The sequence below is a fragment of the Hydra vulgaris genome, chromosome 14, assembly GCF_038396675.1.
Source record: "Hydra vulgaris chromosome 14, alternate assembly HydraT2T_AEP".
Lineage (NCBI taxonomy): Eukaryota > Metazoa > Cnidaria > Hydrozoa > Anthoathecata > Hydridae > Hydra > Hydra vulgaris.
Window position 1 is genome coordinate 36385478 of NC_088933.1, and position 20444 is coordinate 36405921.

Below are 20444 nucleotides of genomic sequence, written 5' to 3' on the forward strand. Positions count from 1 at the left end.
GCGAGAGTCTGTCAGCCTTAAACCAATTGTTTACTTTTTTTAGTTCAAAATTCATATCCGCATATAGTTTTTTGATATTATTGTTTATAATAAATAGATTAGTTTCATCCGCAAACATGATTGAATTTAGTTTTAAAACTTGCATTACAGAAGTCATTTATAAAAATTAAAAACAGGAGTCGGCCGAGAATTGATCCTTGAGGAACTTCTCCAAAGACATTGATTACTCCAGATAGGACAATATGCACATATTGCTCTATGTTAGTTAGATAGCATTTAATCCGGTAATAAATTTTATTAATTTTTCCGATATGTTTTAGGGTATCTACCTGGATGCAAAAATCCACTGCACCAAATGGTTTTTATTAATCAAGAAATATTCCTAAATAAAATTCATTTTTTCAAAACCATTAGTTATTTGGTTTACTATTTCAATGATTACAGGCTTATTCGAAATATTATTTTGAAAACCAAATTGATTTGGGTAAAAAAATATTGTTTTTAATAAAGTAATCATAGACTCTATTATAAACTACACGTTCGAAGAGTTTTTAAAATACATAAAGTATTGATATAGGTCTATAGTTCAAAATGTCAGAATGATCATTACATTTGTATATTGGAGTAACTTTTTCTAATTTACGTACATCCGGAAAAATTCCAGAACTTAATTAGAGTTTAAGTATATGAAACAGAGGTCTATTAAGACTGTGTTTGATTGCAACAGCTATATCACTAGATATTTCATCAAACCTTGGGGGCTTATTTTTTTTTAGAGAGGAAAAAGCTTCCTCAAGTTCTTTATAGTTTAATTCAAAATCATGCATGATAGCGTTATTTACGAGTTTTAGGTAGGTTTTAAATGATTCAAATGTTGGTACTTTTTTGACAAGATTCGGACCAATATTTATAAAGTATTTGTAGAATTCTTCCACAATTAGTTTTTGCCAAATTATTTCATTGTTTTCAATAACAATTCGTTTACGTAGAGAAGATGAGTTCAATTTTTTTCTTCCCATTATGTCATTAATAATGGATCAATTTTTTGCTGTCAAAGTTGCATTTGTTGATTTGATTATTGTAATATTTTAATGAGATCGTGGTAAAAATATTTGTAATTTTTGTAATTGGTTTCATTATCATTATTATTTTTCAGAAATTTATTATAAAGATTTTGCTTCTTTTTTGAGCACTACAATATCGATTTATCCATCCATGGATGAGCAATTGCTTTTGACTTAGTTGTTATTATCTCTTTTGGACAGGTTTCATTAAAGTACTCCAAAAATGTACTTAAAAAGGCATTGTAAGCTTCATTAGTATCTTTACATTTATATACGTTGTTCCATGTTTCTTGTTTTAGTCTACTTGTTAATTTATTAGTGTTACTCAATTTTAAATTTCGTTTTATTAAATGTATAATTTTTGAATGACAATCAGACATAGATTTAAAGTTTTTTATTTTTATGAATATCGGGAAATGATCGCTAATATCTGTCAAAAATATACCGGTTTCAAATGTCGTTTCTAAATAATTATTGATAAAAATATTGTCTATTGCTGTTGCAGAGGTTTTTGTTACTCGCGTTGGTTTATTAATAGTTGACAAGACATTAACCCAGCAAACATGACAACGTTGAATCAACGTTGAAAACCGGCCGCAAAAGATGTTGCGGAAACGTTGACAAAGTAATCGATTTTGCAAAGATATGTAACGTTGTTTAACAGACGTTGATTAAACGTTATTGCGTAACGTTGAAAAAACGTTACTAAATGACGTTACAAAAGCGTCGCAACTAAACGTTGAAAAAGCGTTACATAAAAAGCGTTGAATAAACGTCGCGCCTTAGCGTTGAAAAAACGTTACCTAAAAAGCGTTGCATAAACGCTGTTAAAGCAGTCTATTTTGCAAGGATTTGTAACGTTGTTAGTAAAACGTCGATTTAACGTGACTCAAAGACGTCGAGTAAAGGTTAAAATATAACGTTGAATCAACGCTTAAATGCGCTGTATAAAATATCGCAAAATATTATTAAACGTAATTAAACGTGGCTATAATATATATTAAATTGGCAAATAAAACTAAATTGTAAGTTGAACTCTGCCCTCGCAATATTTCCAAAATCAATTTTTAATACAAACAGTAATATACAATGATAAATATAAAAAAGCTTAACATATACAATTCATATTTATATATATAAAAATATAAATATTTTCTTTAAAATTTATGTGTGTGAGTGTTTGCATATATATTTATGCAATATATAAAAATACAATTAACAGGATATCGTATCGATAGGCCAGGATATCATTGAGATACAGAATCTAAATCAAAAAACAAAACTTGTACCATTAGTAGTCTGAACGCAAATGTAAAAAAAAAAGTTATTAAATAAGTATAATTAGTATAAGTTATATATTATAATATTAAATATATATATATATATGATAATATATATATATATATATATATATATATATATATATAGATATATATATATATATATATATATATATATATATATATATATATATATATATATACTATATATATATATATATATATATATATATATATATATATATATATATATATATATATATATATATATATATATATATAACTTATTTATATATATAATTTATAATTATAGATTCAGGTATCACTCCATTGACTAGTTTTTAACTATATGAGTGACACCTAACCTTATTTATGTGAGTTTATAAATATTATTGTAAATTTTCATATTTTATGGTTAAATAAATGGATTAATATTATTATATATAAAATATATAGATAAATGAATTACATATATATATATATAAATTATATATATGTATAAATTATATATATATATATATATAATAATATATATATATATATATATATATATATATATATATATATATATATATATATAAATATATATAATATATATATAATTATATATATATATATATATATATATATATATATATATATATATATATATATATATATATATATATATATATATATATATATATATATATATACATATTTATTTATTTATTATACAGTAAACTCCCGGTTATTCGAAATGGCACTTATTAAAATTTTCTGCTTATTCGAAGCAATTTTTATTTCCTGTGAACTTTCTTTAACAAACTTATGCAAATGCTGTTATGCAGAAATGCAGTTGTTCAAAATTCCGGTTATTCAAAATAATTTTAGCTCCCCTTGAAGATAAAAAAAGACATTTAAGGAACAAAAAAAAAATAAAAAATGGACTATATATTCAATGAATTGTAAAATATTTATTATTTTACAAGGATAAAACTGAAGTAGCACCAAATTCCAAGGGTCTTTTTCTTTTTTACTTTTTACTTTTATTAAAATTTGAAAGAAACTTAAATTAGGTCATTTTAAAGAGCATATTCAGTTATTCGAGTTTCGGCTTATTCCAAATAAATTCTTATACCCCTTGGGAGTTCGAATAACCAGGAGTTTACTGTATATATATATATATATATATATATATATATATATATATATATATATATATATATATATATATATATATATATATATATATAAATATATATATATATATATATGTATATATATATATTTATATACAAAAATATTTTTGTATATATTTATATATATATATATATATATATTATATATATTTATATATATATATATATATATATATATATATATATATATAGTATATATATATATATAGTATATATATATATATATATATATATATATATATAAATATATATTGTATATAAATATATATACATATATATATATATGAATATATATATTTATATACAAAAATAAATTTGTATATATATATATATTTATATATATATTTATATATATATATATATATATATACATATATATATATATATATATATATATATAAATATATACACAAAATTATATAATTTTGTATATATATACAGTATTGGACAAAACATTTGCAACCAACATCGAACAATGCTAAAAAGTGTCCCTAATTTTACATGTCTTAAAAACGAAACGAACTATACTACCACAGCAAACAGTTCAGGAGTCTGGAGTCATAGCATGCCATGACATGAGCAATCAGCTGACAGGTGACAGCATACAGGCAGAACTTCGTTGACAAGTGCCATTTTGCAGCGGACAAAACAAGTGCAACTTTTTTGGTTTGTTTCATTTTCTTAATTCTGGTCCGTGTCAACGTCACGGAAGTTTTTTGATAATTAAAGGAAGTATCAAGAAGTTTCCAGAAGCATGCAAAAGCTTCCAGAAGTTTCCAGAAGAAGCTTCTGGGAGCATCCAGTAGCATCCAGAAATATCCAGAAACATTCAGAAGCATCCAGATGCATCCAGAAGCTTCCAGAAGCATCGAAAAGAAGCATCTAGAATCTTCCAGAACAGTTTCACACAGGTTCATTTTATTATATAAGAGTCATGTAAATCGACATGTAATTCAGTCAGTATATGGAAGTCAATCAGTCAGTATTATCAAGACAGTTTATCGAAGTGAGTTTTATCAAAGTGTTTGATCGAAGAACATCAATACAAGAAGTGAAATACAACAAGTGTTTCATTACATCAATACAGTCCACATCCAACCAAGACGTTGTGTTCCACAGAGCATTATTGTATCATCACAAGGTAAATGTAACACGGTAAGCCTTGAGAAACGTGATTATTTATTTTTATTATTTTTATGACTTCAAGTGCAAAAATGGCTCCCGAGGGTCTTGGGTTGGAACTAAGAAAAAAAATTATTGGCGATTACGTAAGTGGAATGTCACAAAAAAGTATTTATGATAAACATCGCGTGAAAAAATGGACCGTATCAAGACTATGTTCCAAATATCGTTATACGGGGAACTTGGCAGCAGATAACAAAGGTGGAAGACCGCGTTCCACCACTTCTAGAGAGGATTCTATGATTGTCAGATCCGTCAAGAAGGATCCCTGAATATCATCAGTCGAGATACAACAGCAATTAGAGCTGCCTGTATCGTGCTGTTGAAGCCGGTTTGTTTTCTCAACGCCCTGCAAAGAAACCGCTGATTTCACTATAAAACTAGAAGAAAAGACTCCTGTTTGCTACATCTCATATTGATTGGAATGTGCAGAAATGGCAAACTGTCCTGTTCAGTGATGAATCGAAGTTAAATATCATTGGGAGCGATGGCATTTGCGGTGTACGTCGACCGGCTGGAAAACGCCTCGCTTTACGTTACTGCCATAAGACCGTGAAGCATGGTGGAGGCAATGTAATAGTCTGGGGGTATTTTTCTGCTAATGGTCTAGGTCCAATACATCGAAACGATGGAATAATGGACCGTTTCATGTATAAAAATATCCTGAAAAATGTTATGTTACCTCATGCTGAATGGAATATGCCAATAAAATGGGTTTTTCAGCAAGACAACGATCCGAAACACACTGCAAAAGTAGCCAAGCAGTGGTTTCAAGACAACCACCTATCGGTGATGGATTGGCGGCCTCAATCTCCGGATCTCAACCCCATCGAGCACCTGTGGGAGATTGTCAACCGCAGAGTTAATCGTGAAAGTGTTCATAATAAGGATAAACTGTTTGAACAAATCCAAAAGGCCCGGACAGCGATTCCACAAAGTTTTATTGATCACCTGATCAAATCTATGCCTCGAAGATGCAAGGCTGTGATCGACAACAAAGGATTCGCCACGAAATATTGATAGCGAAAAACAGCTTGGTCAACATTTTGTCGAGTTGCACTTGTTTTGTCCAGAAGGAAATCCACTTTTTTTAATACTTTTGATTAATTTATTAATTTTCGTGTACAAATAATGAACTTTGTGATGAATAAAACTTGAAGAACTTTGTCTCTAAACAATTACATAGTTATTTCTCTCAATTGAAAAAATTCAGCACTTTTATATAAAGAAACTAAATTAGCATTATTTGGTTGCACTCGTTTTGTCCGATACTGTATATATATACAATATTATATAATATTTGTATATATATATATATATATATATATATATATATATATTATATATATATATATATTATATATATATATATATATATATATATATATATATATATATATACAATATTATTTACGTCAGAATCTATATAACTGCAAAAGTTTTAAGTTCATTTTTAAATTTGATTCCAGAGAGAAAAAAAAAACATTTATAACTCTTTTTAACTCAATGCAAAAGTAACTCTATTAAATGAACTTTGCTAACTTAGAGTTTTTTTGTCTAAAATAAATGTGACAAAAACAAGAAACATCTACATTTTTATTATGAAATATAATGCTTTGTAAATAACTATTTACTTAAAAGTATTAACATCAAAAATATTTTGTTAAAGTTATTAACAATAAGCATTTTAAACTATATATTATTTGGAATTTATTTTTAGAAAAAGTTAAAATAATAATAATGGTTTATCATCAAAGTTATTCATTGGACATCAGATCTCGGGTCACTTTTGATCAAAAAAAGGCCTAACCTACAAGCAATGAGATGAAAAATATCAAATATCAGTAAGTGGTGCTAGGAAGATGGGTATAAAGGATGAAACAACTGGTTCTGCTGAAAATCAGAAAAGACTTGGTCGCCTCATTAAGACTTCAACAATAACCAATATCCTAATTGCACTGATAAAAAAAAAAAAATTCAACAATAACCTAAAGGCAGATTGTTGAAAATCTTAAATTAAATGTTTCCTATTGAACTGTACAGAGAAGACTTAATTTAAGTGGTTTAATAATTTAGGTGGTTTAAATAAACCTTCTCCAGAAAAGTAAACCCCTCATTAGTCGTATAAGCAAAGAAAAACTTTTAGCATTTGCAAAACTGCATATTAACAAGTGTGAGGCATTTTGGAACTTAGTGTTATAGACTGATAAAAATAAATGTCAAATACTTGGCTTAAAAAACGACAAAGAGTTTGGCGCAGACCTTGTGATGCACTCTCAGATAGAAATCTTACAAAAACAGTCTAGCATGGAGGTGGTTCGCCTATGGCTCGGGGATGTTTTGATTCAAATAGTGTGGGACGACTGGTGAATGTTGAATGTATAATGACAGGAAAGTTGTATGTTGATTGGCTTTCAAAAAATTTATGTCAATCCGTTTAAGAATTGATCGCAAATTTTTTTTTCACCATGACAACAACCCTAAACACACATGCAAAGCGACACAACAGTTCCTAAAAAAAAAGTAAAGCTAACATCCTTAAATGGCTGCCACAAAGCCCAGACCTTAACCCTGTTGAAAATATATATGGGCAATTTTGAAATCTAAAATAATTGTAAAATAGCTCATTTCGTTTAATAGAGTTACTTTTACAATGATTTAAAAAAATATATAAATATTTTTTTTCTTGATTACAATCAAATTTTAAAAAAACATACAATTTTTGAAGTTATGTAGATTCCAACATAAATAATTTTGTTTTTATTGTTAGAGTTCTGAATTTATTAAAAATGTTAATGCTATACATGTATATATATATATATATATATATATATATATATATATATATATATATATATATATATATATATATATATATATATATATATATATATATATATATATATATATATATATATATATATATATATATACATATACATATATATATATCTATATATTTATATATAAATCTATGTATACATATATATATATATATATATATATATATATATATATATATATATATATATACGTATATTTATATATACATACATATATATATATATATATATATATATATATATATATATATATATATATATATATATATATATATATATAATTATAGACATATACATTTTATGGAAGTCAAATTTTACAATTAAAAATAGTCACAATTCCATACAAAAATTAACTAAATTAAACTTACTTGAACAGTTGTAACTATAAACCATCAATTTAAATCATATAATGTACTTTGCTCATAAGATGGAAACCAGTTAAAACCATATCATTCCTCTATCTTTGATCCACCAGAACTTTACTAAATAAACTTACACTTAAAATCAAATTATCACATGTCAAAAAAATTTAAACAGTATTATTAAAATCAGATATGACTAATAGTTAATATTAAGTTTTATTTATTCTTCACCATATAAAAAGTTAAATGCAAAGAGAAACACAATCATTCACTAACATAATTACTTTCATTCTTTTTCGGAGTCCTCTGTAGTCGTAAAATTAAATCCTTCGCCTACTTCTGTATCTAATAATAGATACTTATAAGTAATTATTAAGTAAAACAAATATAAACAAAAATGTAAAAACTAAAATGTAGACACAGTGCAAACAGATTACGATATATATCTAGGCAATCATAATACAATAAACAGATTCAAAATTTTACTTATCCCAAAATAAAAATAAGACTTATTAGATGTTTATTTGATATAGTACTTCACCATTAGTTATAGAAGTTTATTTGACATAGTACTTCACCATTAATATAAAACTATAACAGTTTTTTTATTCATATAAAGCAATCAAAATAGCAATGAGTAATGTAAAATTTAATGACCTCAGATAACTTTAAATCTTTTAACTCTAAGCTTGTTCCATGATAATCAATTGGAAAACTATTATAGGCAGCTTATATTGCATGAACACCAGTTGACAAAAATAATCAACCATCTTCTACCCAACAATATAGAGCAACTCCCTCTGCTTCAATTTATTTTTAAAATAAACAACTTTAGCCCAAGATTGTGAAGTTATTGTAATAGATCTTCTAAAAATAAGGCATCATTTGTTTTATTTACATATATATATAAATATATATAATTATATATACATATATGTTTATATTATATATATATATATATATATATATATATATATATAATATATATATATATATATATATATATATATATATATATATATATATATATATATATATATATATATATATATATATATATATATATATATATATATATATGAACAAATATATATGTTTATATGTATATATATATGTATATATACATATATATATATATATATATATATATATATATACATATACACACATATATATACATATATATATATATATATATATATATATATATATATATATATATATAATGTATGTATATATATGTATATATACATATAAATATAAATATATATATATATATATATTGATATATATATATATGTATATATACATATATATATATAAATACATATATATATATACATATATATATATATATATATATATATATATATATATATATATATATATATATATATATATATATATGTATTTATATATATATATGTATATATACATATATATATATATATATATATATATATATACATCAAAGGTATGTGATAAATAATAAATGTTAGAATTGTATATACAACACAAACTCTAAAATTAGGACTAGAAATATAAACATTATATATACATATATAAAAGGTATATATTTATTTTATATATATTCATAAATTTACCCATATATATATGAATAAATACATATTATTAAAATAAATAAAAATATATGATAAAGAATAAATGTTAGTAATAAATATACAACACCAACTCTATAATTAGGACTTAATACTTTTCCTATTAAAATTAGAAGTTTTTCAAAAAAACGGAAATAAAGTTTCTTATCAAAATGTGTTTTTATAAAAAAAACACTTAATAATGCATACTTTCATTATAGGTCGAAGATTTTATACTGAATATTTGCTTGATGATTAGGGTAAGGTGTTTAAAGTTTTTCAAATAAATAAAAAAATTAGTCTGTGAACAGACTAAATTTAGTCCGACTTATTATGTTTTATTAATTTTGATATTACTTAAAACATCTGAATCTTATTAAAATTAAGTGCTATTTGTAACTTAGAAATAACATATTTAATACAACTTTGCAATTTATTAAAATGGTCATTTTAAAATAAATAAATCATCAACAAAAATAACCTGAATAAACCGAATATACTCTGAGATTTATGTATGTTATATACAATTTGATGCAAAATCTAAAAGTTTTAAATTAGCCGCAATAAAAAGAAGTTATAAAACATAACTTTATCAAAATATTTTTTTTATACCATCTGCATGCATTCTATTAAGTTTTCATTGCCTTTTCTTTACGGCAAATTATTTTTGTAATGGCTAGTTAATGAGACAATAATTTTCAATGTGTCACTTCCTCAACGTTGTCAAAACAACTTTAATTAACGTTGGCAAAATAACACTTTTTCAACGATTTTTAACTACCACATTTTCAACGTTGGTATATGTAACGTTGAATAAGCCCAGCAAACATGACAACGTTGAATCAACGTTGAAAACCGGTCGCAAAAGATGTTGCGGAAACGTTGACAAAGTAATCGATTTTGCAAAGATATGTAACGTTGTTTAATAGACGTTGATTAAACGTTATTGCGTAACGTTGAAAAAACGTTACTAAATGACGTTACAAAAGCGTCGCAACTAAACGTTGAAAAAGCGTTACATAAAAAGCGTTGAATAAACGTCGCAACTTAGCGTTGAAAAAACGTTACCTAAAAAGCGTTGCATAAACGCTGTTAAAGCAGTCTATTTTGCAAGGATTTGTAACGTTGTTAGTAAAACGTCAATTTAACGTGACACAAAGACGTTGAGTAAAGGTTAAAATATAACGTTGAACCAACGCTTAAATGCGCTGTATAAAATATCGCAAAGTATTATTAAACGTAATTAAACGTGGCTATAATATATATTAAATTGGCAAATAAAACTAAATTGTAAGTTGAACTCTGCCCTAGCAATATTTCCAAAATCAATTTTTAATACAAACAGTAATATACAATGATAAATATAAAAAAGCTTAACCTATACAATTTATAGATATATATATAAAAATAAAAATATTTTCTTTAAAATTTATGTGTTTGAGTGTTTGCATATATATTTATGCAATATATAAAAATACAATTAACAGGATATCGTATCGATAGGCCAGGATATCATTGAGATACAGAATCTAAATCAAAAAACAAAACTTGTACCATTAGTAGTCTGAAAGCAAATGTAAAAAAAAAATGTTATTAAATTAGTATAATTATTATTAAATTTAAAAAGTAAAAATATATATATATATATATATATACATATATATATATATATATATATATATATATATATATATATATACATATGTATATATATACATATATATATATACATATGTATATATATATATATATAACTTATACAAGTGTTTCATTACATCAATACAGTCCACATCCAACCAAGACATTGTTTTCCACAGAGCATTATTGTATCATCACAAGGTAAATGTAACACGGTAAGCCTTGAGAAGCGTGATTGCTTATATTTATTATTTTTATGACTTCAAGTGCAAAAATGGCTCCCGACGGTCTTGGGTTGGAACTAAGAAAAAAAATTATTGACGATTACGTAAGTGGAATGTCACAAAAAAGTATTTATGATAAACATCGCGTGAAAAAATGGACCGTATCAAGACTATGTTCCAAATATCGTTATACGGGGAACTTGGCAGCAGATAACAAAGGTGGAAGACCGCGTTCCACCACTTCTAGAGAGGATTCTATGATTGTCAGATCCGTCAAGAAGGATCCCTGGATATCATCAGTCGAGATACAACAGCAATTAGAGCTGCCTGTATCGGACCAAACAATCAGACAACGTGCTGTTGAAGCCGGTTTGTTTTCTCGACGCCCTGCAAAGAAACCGCTGATTTCACTATAAAACTAGAAGAAAAGACTCCTGTTTGCTACATCTCATTTTGATTGGAATGTGCAGAAATGGCAAACTGTCCTGTTCAGTGATGAATCGAAGTTAAATATCATTGGGAGCGATGGCATTTGCGGTGTACGTCGACCGGCTGGAAAACGCCTCGCTGTACGTTACTGCCATAAGACCCTGAAGCATGGTGGAGGCAATGTAATAGTCTGGGGGTATTTTTCTGCTAACGGTCTAGGTCCAATACATCGAAACGATGGAATAATGGACCGTTTTATGTATAAAAATATCCTGAAAAATGTTATGTTACCTCATGCTGAATGGAATATGCCAATAAAATGGGTTTTTCAGCAAGACAACGATCCGAAACACACTGCAAAAGTAGCCAAGCAGTGGTTTCAAGACAACCACCTATCGGTAAGGATTGGCGGCCTCAATCTCCGGATCTCAACCCCATCGAGCACCTGTGGGAGATCGTCAACCGCAGAGTTAATCGTGAAAGTGTTCATAATAAGGATAAACTGTTTGAACAAATCCAAAAGGCCCGGACAGCGATTCCACAAAGTTTCATTGATCACCTGATCAAATCTATGCCTCGAAGATGCAAGGCTGTGATCGACAACAAAGGATTCGCTATGAAATATTGATAGCGAAATACAGCTTGGTCAACATTTTGTCGAGTTGCACTTGTTTTGTGGGAATTTTTTTAATTTATTAATTTTCGTGTACAAATAATGAACTTTGTGATGAATAAAACTTGAAGAACTTTGTCTCTAAACAATTACATAGTTATTTCTCTCAATTGAAAAAATGCAGCACTTTTATATAAAGAAACTAAATTAGCATTATTTGGTTGCACTCGTTTTGTCCGATACTGTATATATATACAATATTATATAATATTGTATATATATATATATATATATACATATATATATATTTATATATATATATATATTATATATATATATATATATATATATTTATATATATATATATACAATATTATTTACGTCAGAATCTATATAACTGCAAATGCTTTAAGTTTATTTTTAAATTTGATTCCAGAGAAAAAAAAAAAATTTATAACTCTTTTTAACTCAATGCAAAAGTAACTCTATTAAATGAACTTTGCTAACTTAGAGTTTTTTTGTCTAAATAAAATGTGACAAAAACAAGAAACATCTACATTTTTATTATGAAATATAATGCTTTGTAAATAACTATTTACTTAAAAGTATTAACATCAAAAATATTTTGTTAAAGTTATTAACAATAAGCATTTTAAACTATATTTTTTGGAATTTATTTTTAGAAAAAGTTAAAATAATAATAATGGTTTATCATTAAAGTTATTCATTGGACATCAGATCTCGGGTCACTTTTGATCAAAAAAAGGCCTAACCTACAAGCAATGAGATGAAAAATATCAAATATCAGTAAGTGGTGCTAGGAAGATGGGTATAAAGGATGAAACAACTGGTTCTGCTGAAAATCAGAAAAGACTTGGTCGCCTCATTAAGACTTCAACAATAACCAATATCCTAATTGCACTGATAAAAAAAAAAAAATTCAACAATAACCTAAAGGCAGATTTTTGAAAATCTTAAATTAAATGTTTCCTATTGAACTGTACAGAGAAGACTTAATTTAAGTGGTTTAATAATTTAGGTGGTTTAAATAAACCTTCTCCAGAAAAGTAAACCCCTCATTAGTCGTATAAGCAAAGAAAAACTTTTAGCATTTGCAAAATTGCATATTAACAAGTGTGAGGCATTTTGGAACTTAGTGTTATAGACTGATAAGAATAAATGTCAAATACTTGGCTTAAAAAACAACAAAGAGTTTGGCGCAGACCTTGTGATGCACTCTCAGATAGAAATCTTACAAAAACAGTCTAGCATGGAGGTGGTTCGCCTATGGCTCGGGGATGTTTTGATTCAAATAGTGTGGGACGACTGGTGAATGTTGAATGTATAATGACAGGGAAGTTGTATGTTGATTGGCTTTCAAAAAATTTATGTCAATCCGTTTAAGAATTGATCGCAAATTTTTATTTCACCATGACAACGACCCTAAACACACATGCAAAGCGACACAACAGTTCCTAAAAAAAAAGTAAAGCTAACATCCTTAAATGGCTGCCACAAAGTCCAGACCTTAACCCTGTTGAAAACATATATGGGCAATTTTGAAATCTAAAATAATTGTAAAATAGCTCATTTCATTTAATAGAGTTACTTTTACAATGATTTAAAAAAATATGTAAATATTTTTTTTCTTGATTACAATCAAATTTTAAAAAAACATATAATTTTTGAAGTTATGTAGATTCCAACGTAAATAATTTTGTTTTTATTGTTAGAGTTCTGAATTTATCAAAAATGGTAATGCTATACATGATACATATATATATATATATATATATATATATATATATATATATATATATATATATATATATATATATATATATATATATATATATATATTTATATATATATTATTATCTATATATATACTATATAATATATATATATATATATATATATATATATATATATATATCTATGTATATATATATATATACTATATATATATACTAGTATATACTATATATATATATATATATATATATATATAATATATATATATATATATAATATATATATATATATATATATATATATATATATATATATATATAATTATAGACATATACATTTTATGGAAGTCAAATTTTACAATTAAAAATAGTCACAATTCCATACAAAAATTAACTAAATTAAACTTACTTGAACAGTTGTAACTATAAACCATCAATTTAAATCATATAATGTACTTTGCTCATAAGATGGAAACCAGTTAAAACCATATCATTCCTCTATCTTTGATCCACCAGAACTTTACTAAATAAACTTACACTTAAAATCAAATTATCACATGTCAAAAAAATTTAAACAGTATTATTAAAATCAGATATGACTAATAGTTAATATTAAGTTTTATTTATTCTTCACCATATAAAAAGTTAAATGCAAAGAGAAACACAATCATTCACTAACATAATTACTTTCATTCTTTTTTGGAGTCCTCTGTAGTCGTAAAATTAAATCCTTCGCCTACTTCTGTATCTAATAATAGATACTTATAAGTAATTATTAAGTAAAACAAATATAAACAAAAATGTAAAAACTAAAATGTAGACACAGTGCAAACAGATTACGATATATATCTAGGCAATCATAATACAATAAACAGATTCAAAATTTTACTTATCCCAAAATAAAAATAAGACTTATTAGATGTTTATTTGATATAGTACTTCACCATTAGTTATAGAAGTTTATTTGATATAGTACTTCACCATTAATATAAAACTATAACAGTTTTTTTATTCATATAAAACAATCAAAATAGCAATGAGTACTGTAAAATTTAATGACCTCCGGTAACTTTAAATCTTTTAACTCTAAGCTTGTTCCATGAATAATCAATTGGAAAACTATTATAGGCAGCTTATATTGCATGAACACCAGTTGACAAAAATAATCAACCATCTTCTACCCAACAATATAGAGCAACTGCCTCTGCTTCAATCTGTTTTTAAAATAAACAACTTTAGCCCAAGATTGTGAAGTTATTGTAATAGATCATCTAAAAAAAAGGCATCATTTGTTTTATTTACATATATATATATAAATATATATAATTATATATATTTATATATATATATATATGTTTATATTATATATATATATATATATTATATATATATATATATATATATATATATATATATATATATATATATATATATATATATATATATATATATATATATATATATATATATATATATATATATACATTTAGGAACAAATATATATGTTTATATGTATATATATAGTTTATATGTATATATATATGTATATATACATATATATATATATATATATATATATATATATATATATATATATATACATATACCACATATATATACATATATATATATATATATATATATATATATATATATATATATATATATATATATATATATAATGTCTGTATATATATGTATATATACATATAAATATATATATATATATATATATATATATATATATTGATATATATATATATGTATATATACATATATATATAAATACATATATATATATATATATGCATATATATATATATATATATATATATATATATTTTATTTATATATATGTATATATATAAATATATATATATATATAGTATGATATATATATATATGTATTTATATATATTGTATATATATACATATATATTTATATGTATACATCAAAGGTATGTGATAAATAATAAATGTTAGAATTGTATATACAACACTAACTCTAAAATTAGGACTAGAAATATAAACATTATATATACACATATAAAATGTATATATTTCTTTTATATATATTCATAAATTTACCCATATATATATGAATAAATACATATTATTAAAATAAATAAAAATATATGATAAAGAATAAATGTTAGTAATAAATATACAACACCAACTCTATAATTAGGACTTAATACTTTTCCTATTAAAATTAGAAGTTTTTCAAAAAAACGGAAATAAAGTTTCTTATCAAAATGTGTTTTTATAAAAAAAACACTTAATAATGCATACTTTCATTATTGGTCGAAGATTTTATACTGAATATTTGCTTGATAATTAGGGTAAGGTGTTTAAAGTTTTTCAAATAAATAAAAAAATTAGTCTGTGAACAGACTAAATTTAGTCTGACTTATTATGTTTTATTAATTTTGATATTACTTAAAACATCTGAATCTTATTAAAATTAAGTGCTATTTGTAACTTAGAAATAACATATTTAATACAACTTTGCAATTTATTAAAATGGTCATTTTAAAATAAATAAATCATCAACAAAAATAACCTGAATAAACCGAATATACTCTGAGATTTATGTATGTTATATACAATTTGATGCAAAATCTAAAAGTTTTAAATTAGCCGCAATAAAAAGAAGTTATAAAACATAACTTTATCAAAATATTTTTTTTATACCATCTGCATGCATTCTATTAAGTTTTCATTGCCTTTTCTTTACGGCAAATTATTTTTGTAATGGCTAGTTAATGAGACAATAATTTTCAATGTGTCACTTCCTCAACGTTGTCAAAACAACGTTTTATTAACGTTGGCAAAATAACACTTTTTCAACGTTTTTTAACTACCACATTTTCAACGTTGGTATATGTAACGTTGAATAAGCGTTGTTTCATAAATAGTTTAAATACGTTGAAAATGCAGCTAATGTCTAACGTTGATAAACCTTCAACTTTGCGACGTTTTTACAGTGATTATTTGCGTACTTTTATTCAACGTCGAATAAACGCGGTTTTTTGAGAAGATAATATAAGTTCATATTTATACGTTTACTCAACGTTGAAAATGTGACGTTTAAAAAGCGGTTTATTTTTAACGTTGATGAAGCATAGATTTTGAATCGTCTTTAAAATGGCTTTTTGCGTAAGTTGATTCCACGTTGAAGAAACGTCTTTTTTTGAGAAGCTAAATTACGTTACAATTTCAACGCTTATTCAACGTTTAAATTTACCGCGATTTAGTATACAACAACAAACATTGATTCAACGTTGAAAGCGCGTTATTTTTGTGACTGTAACGCTTTTTCTACGCTGCGACCGGTTTTCAACGTTGATTCAACGCTGACATGTTTGCTGGGAAATTTAAAAAGCATATCAAAAAAAGATTTTATTTTTGGAAATTTTGTGTTAGAAAGAGCATCAAGATTTATGTCACCAGTTATATATAAAGTCTTATTTTCTTTATTTATTTTCATAATCGTATTTTTGATAAAGGTTTCGAAACTTTTTATTTTTCCACTCGGTGGACGATAAACACATCCAACTAAAATGTTTCGGTATTTTTTATTAATAATTTCAATGAAAAGGCTTTCATAGTTATCATTTGAAAAGCATAGTATATTTTTTATCTTGAAAGCATACTTTTCTAAGACATAAATTCCTAATCCTCCTCCTTTTTTCCCATTTCCTCTTTATAAAATGGTAATATATAATTAGAATTTAATTCAAAAGAACTTTCTGTATCATGCCAAGTCTCTGAAATAGATATGATGTCGAACGTGTAGTTTAAAATATTTAAAAATTCTTTAAGTTTATCAAAATTTTGCTGCATGCTTCTAATGTTTATGTGTAATACAGAAAATGAGCCATCATCTGCTATTACTTTAAATTCAAAAGGATCAATATACGGTGTGTTAATTAAGTTCATTTGAGTTTCTTGAAAAATATTTATATTTTCTTCTGATAGGTTATTTATAAAGTTGTCCTCAAAAAAGTCTAAATTTAAATTGTGAAAATCTAATTTCTGTGGAAAAAGCGCTGCCATTTTTTAAAAATGTATAATTTAAAAATATTTAATATAATTAAAAAATAAAATACTCAAAACGCTTACTCGTTTACGCATGTCGGAATAACATCTGTGTTGCGGGTGTTTTCTCGAAATTCGTGAACAATTAGTTTGTTGTAAACAACTTTTGCAAAATAGCCATTTTGACGATGTATCTTCGCCTGATCAAAAAGTTCTTTTCGAATTTTTCGCGTGGTAAAACTAAAATCTTCATTTAGAAAGATATTAGTTCTTTTTAATTTTGTTGCTCTTTCCAAAATTGTTTTTTTGTCCTCGTAATCCCGGAGCTTCAAGACAATAGTTCGTTCTCGTTTATCATTAGCTACTCCCACTCGATGAGCCCGATCAATTATAATATCTTTTTCAATACCAAGGTTATCTTTAAATAGTTGCTTTACCTTTTTCTTTGTGATTTCCAAATTCTTTTCTTCGCTATTTTCAACGACCCCGTCAATTCTTAAATTGTTTCTTCTGTTACGGTCTTCAATATCAACGCTTTTTAATTTTAACTCAATATTGTCAGAAGATATTTTACCCTGCATTTTTCGTACATTTGATAAATCATCGTGAACTTTATTAATTTTTTCCTCAACTGCTCTAGCTTTATCGTTGAATACATCGCCAACAAAATTTAATCCAGATTTCATTTCGTCGAGTTCTCGCCGAACTTCTTTAAAACTAGATTGAAAGTTATCAAACCTCTCATTTATGTTCGATAATGCTTCATGAAAAAAAGACAAAATTGTTTCTTTTTGAATATTTAGTAGCTCTCTCATCATAGCAATCGAAACTAACTCTTCTGATTTAGACATATCAATTTTTATTTAACGAATTAAAAAAATTCCAAAAAATATTTAACTGTAAGAAAACGCGTCTGTTCACCACGATGTTCGCCACCCATATATGTTATTTAAATTATTAAAGGATAAGAATCTGAAGCTCCTAACTAAGTATCGCAAGCACATCTATCTAAGAAATCTGGGATTTCAGCATTGATAGATTTACCAAGATGCTGCCTATCCATCTACCATGCAGCTCATCCATCTGGGATTCCAGCATTTTAGAAATCTGGGATTCCAGCATCTAAGAAATCTGGGATTCCAGCATTAGTAGATTTAACAAGATGCAGCTTATCCATCTAAGAAATCTGGAATTCTAGCATTGGTAGATTTACCAAGATACAGAGAATAACAAACTCTTTGATGCGGTAGACAAAGAATATTTAAAATATCTGTTTAAAACCGACATAATCGGTGGCAAGGTTGCTAGATCGGCCACTTCGTGGCCAAATCGTAAATTTGTCCAGCACAAAAAATAATTGGCTAATCAGCAGTTAAGTTTTGTTTGGCTTTCTTATTTTTACTTCTTAATTGGGTTTTTTTTTCTATTTTAATTTCTATTTTATTTCTTAATTGGCTTAATAAGATTTTGAATTTATTAAGTGTAAAATAATGCTACTTTCAAACATTTACAATGTTATTGTTTTAAATCGTTAATTTAATGCAGATATAATTTGGATGGTGTAAAAGCCAAATGGACTAACCCTTTAATTTTCGGTTTTTATTATTATTGTGTTTCTACATTAATAACACTATTTATTTTATTTATAGCAAAGTGGACTAACCCATTTACAACATAGATTATTGTAGAGAAAAAATTTTCTTTTTTTTAACAATAATCTTTTTTCTTTTTTTTTATTAAATATGATTTTTAATAAATTAAAAAAACTTTCTCCTGAACGATTTTGAAAATTAAGGTTAGTCCACTTGGCCTTAACACCATCCAGGCACGGATCTAAGGGGTGGCCATAGTGGCCATGGCCACATAGTTTAAAATTAGATTGGTTTGTTAAAAAAATTATTTAATATTTATTAAAGATCTTTTAGAGCTTTTGGAAATAAATATGGAAATATTTTTGAATATATTGAAAACGAATATAAACAATTTTAAGACTTGCGGATCATTTTTTCATCTAAGTGGTTGTAGATAAATACGTTACGCTAAATTTAAATTTTAAAACTTCGGTATCAATGTTATTTTAAAAAATCTCTACAAAAAGAGTCAATAAAACTCTGCATGACGTACTTTACATTAAAAAACAGGTGTTGGTTAAAGGAAAAAAGGAAATTTAATTTGAATTCTTAGTTAATATTGTTTAAAAAAATTTGAAAAAAAAATATTATCAAGTTTAGTAAT

General features: G+C 25.3%; 1 protein-coding gene and 2 long non-coding RNA genes across 3 annotated transcripts; all 3 read right to left on the bottom strand.

Annotated features, from left to right (window-relative positions):
• Positions 1–2091: 2091 nt before the first annotated feature.
• LOC136090759 (uncharacterized) lies at positions 2092–8437 on the bottom strand. The gene is made up of 3 exons (XR_010643697.1): positions 8189–8437; positions 7919–8032; positions 2092–2328 (listed from the first exon to the last, which is right to left on the bottom strand). It is a non-coding gene; the product is annotated as an uncharacterized LOC136090759 (long non-coding RNA).
• A 2509-nt stretch (positions 8438–10946) lies between these two features.
• Positions 10947–15444, bottom strand: LOC136090529 (uncharacterized). The gene is made up of 4 exons (XR_010643467.1): positions 15229–15444; positions 14848–14916; positions 14578–14691; positions 10947–11039 (listed from the first exon to the last, which is right to left on the bottom strand). It is a non-coding gene; the product is annotated as an uncharacterized LOC136090529 (long non-coding RNA).
• A 2845-nt stretch (positions 15445–18289) lies between these two features.
• On the bottom strand, positions 18290–19060 carry LOC136091093 (uncharacterized). The gene has a single exon (XM_065818078.1). It carries the CDS (start codon positions 19058–19060, stop codon positions 18290–18292), a length of 771 nt encoding a protein of 256 aa, XP_065674150.1.
• Between the last annotated feature and the right edge of the window lie 1384 nt (positions 19061–20444).

Bases quoted from the DNA above. Each gene is read 5' to 3' on its own strand.
- LOC136091093 (XM_065818078.1), bottom strand. From the start codon at position 19,060: ATGTCTAAATCAGAAGAGTTAGTTTCGATTGCTATGATGAGAGAGCTA.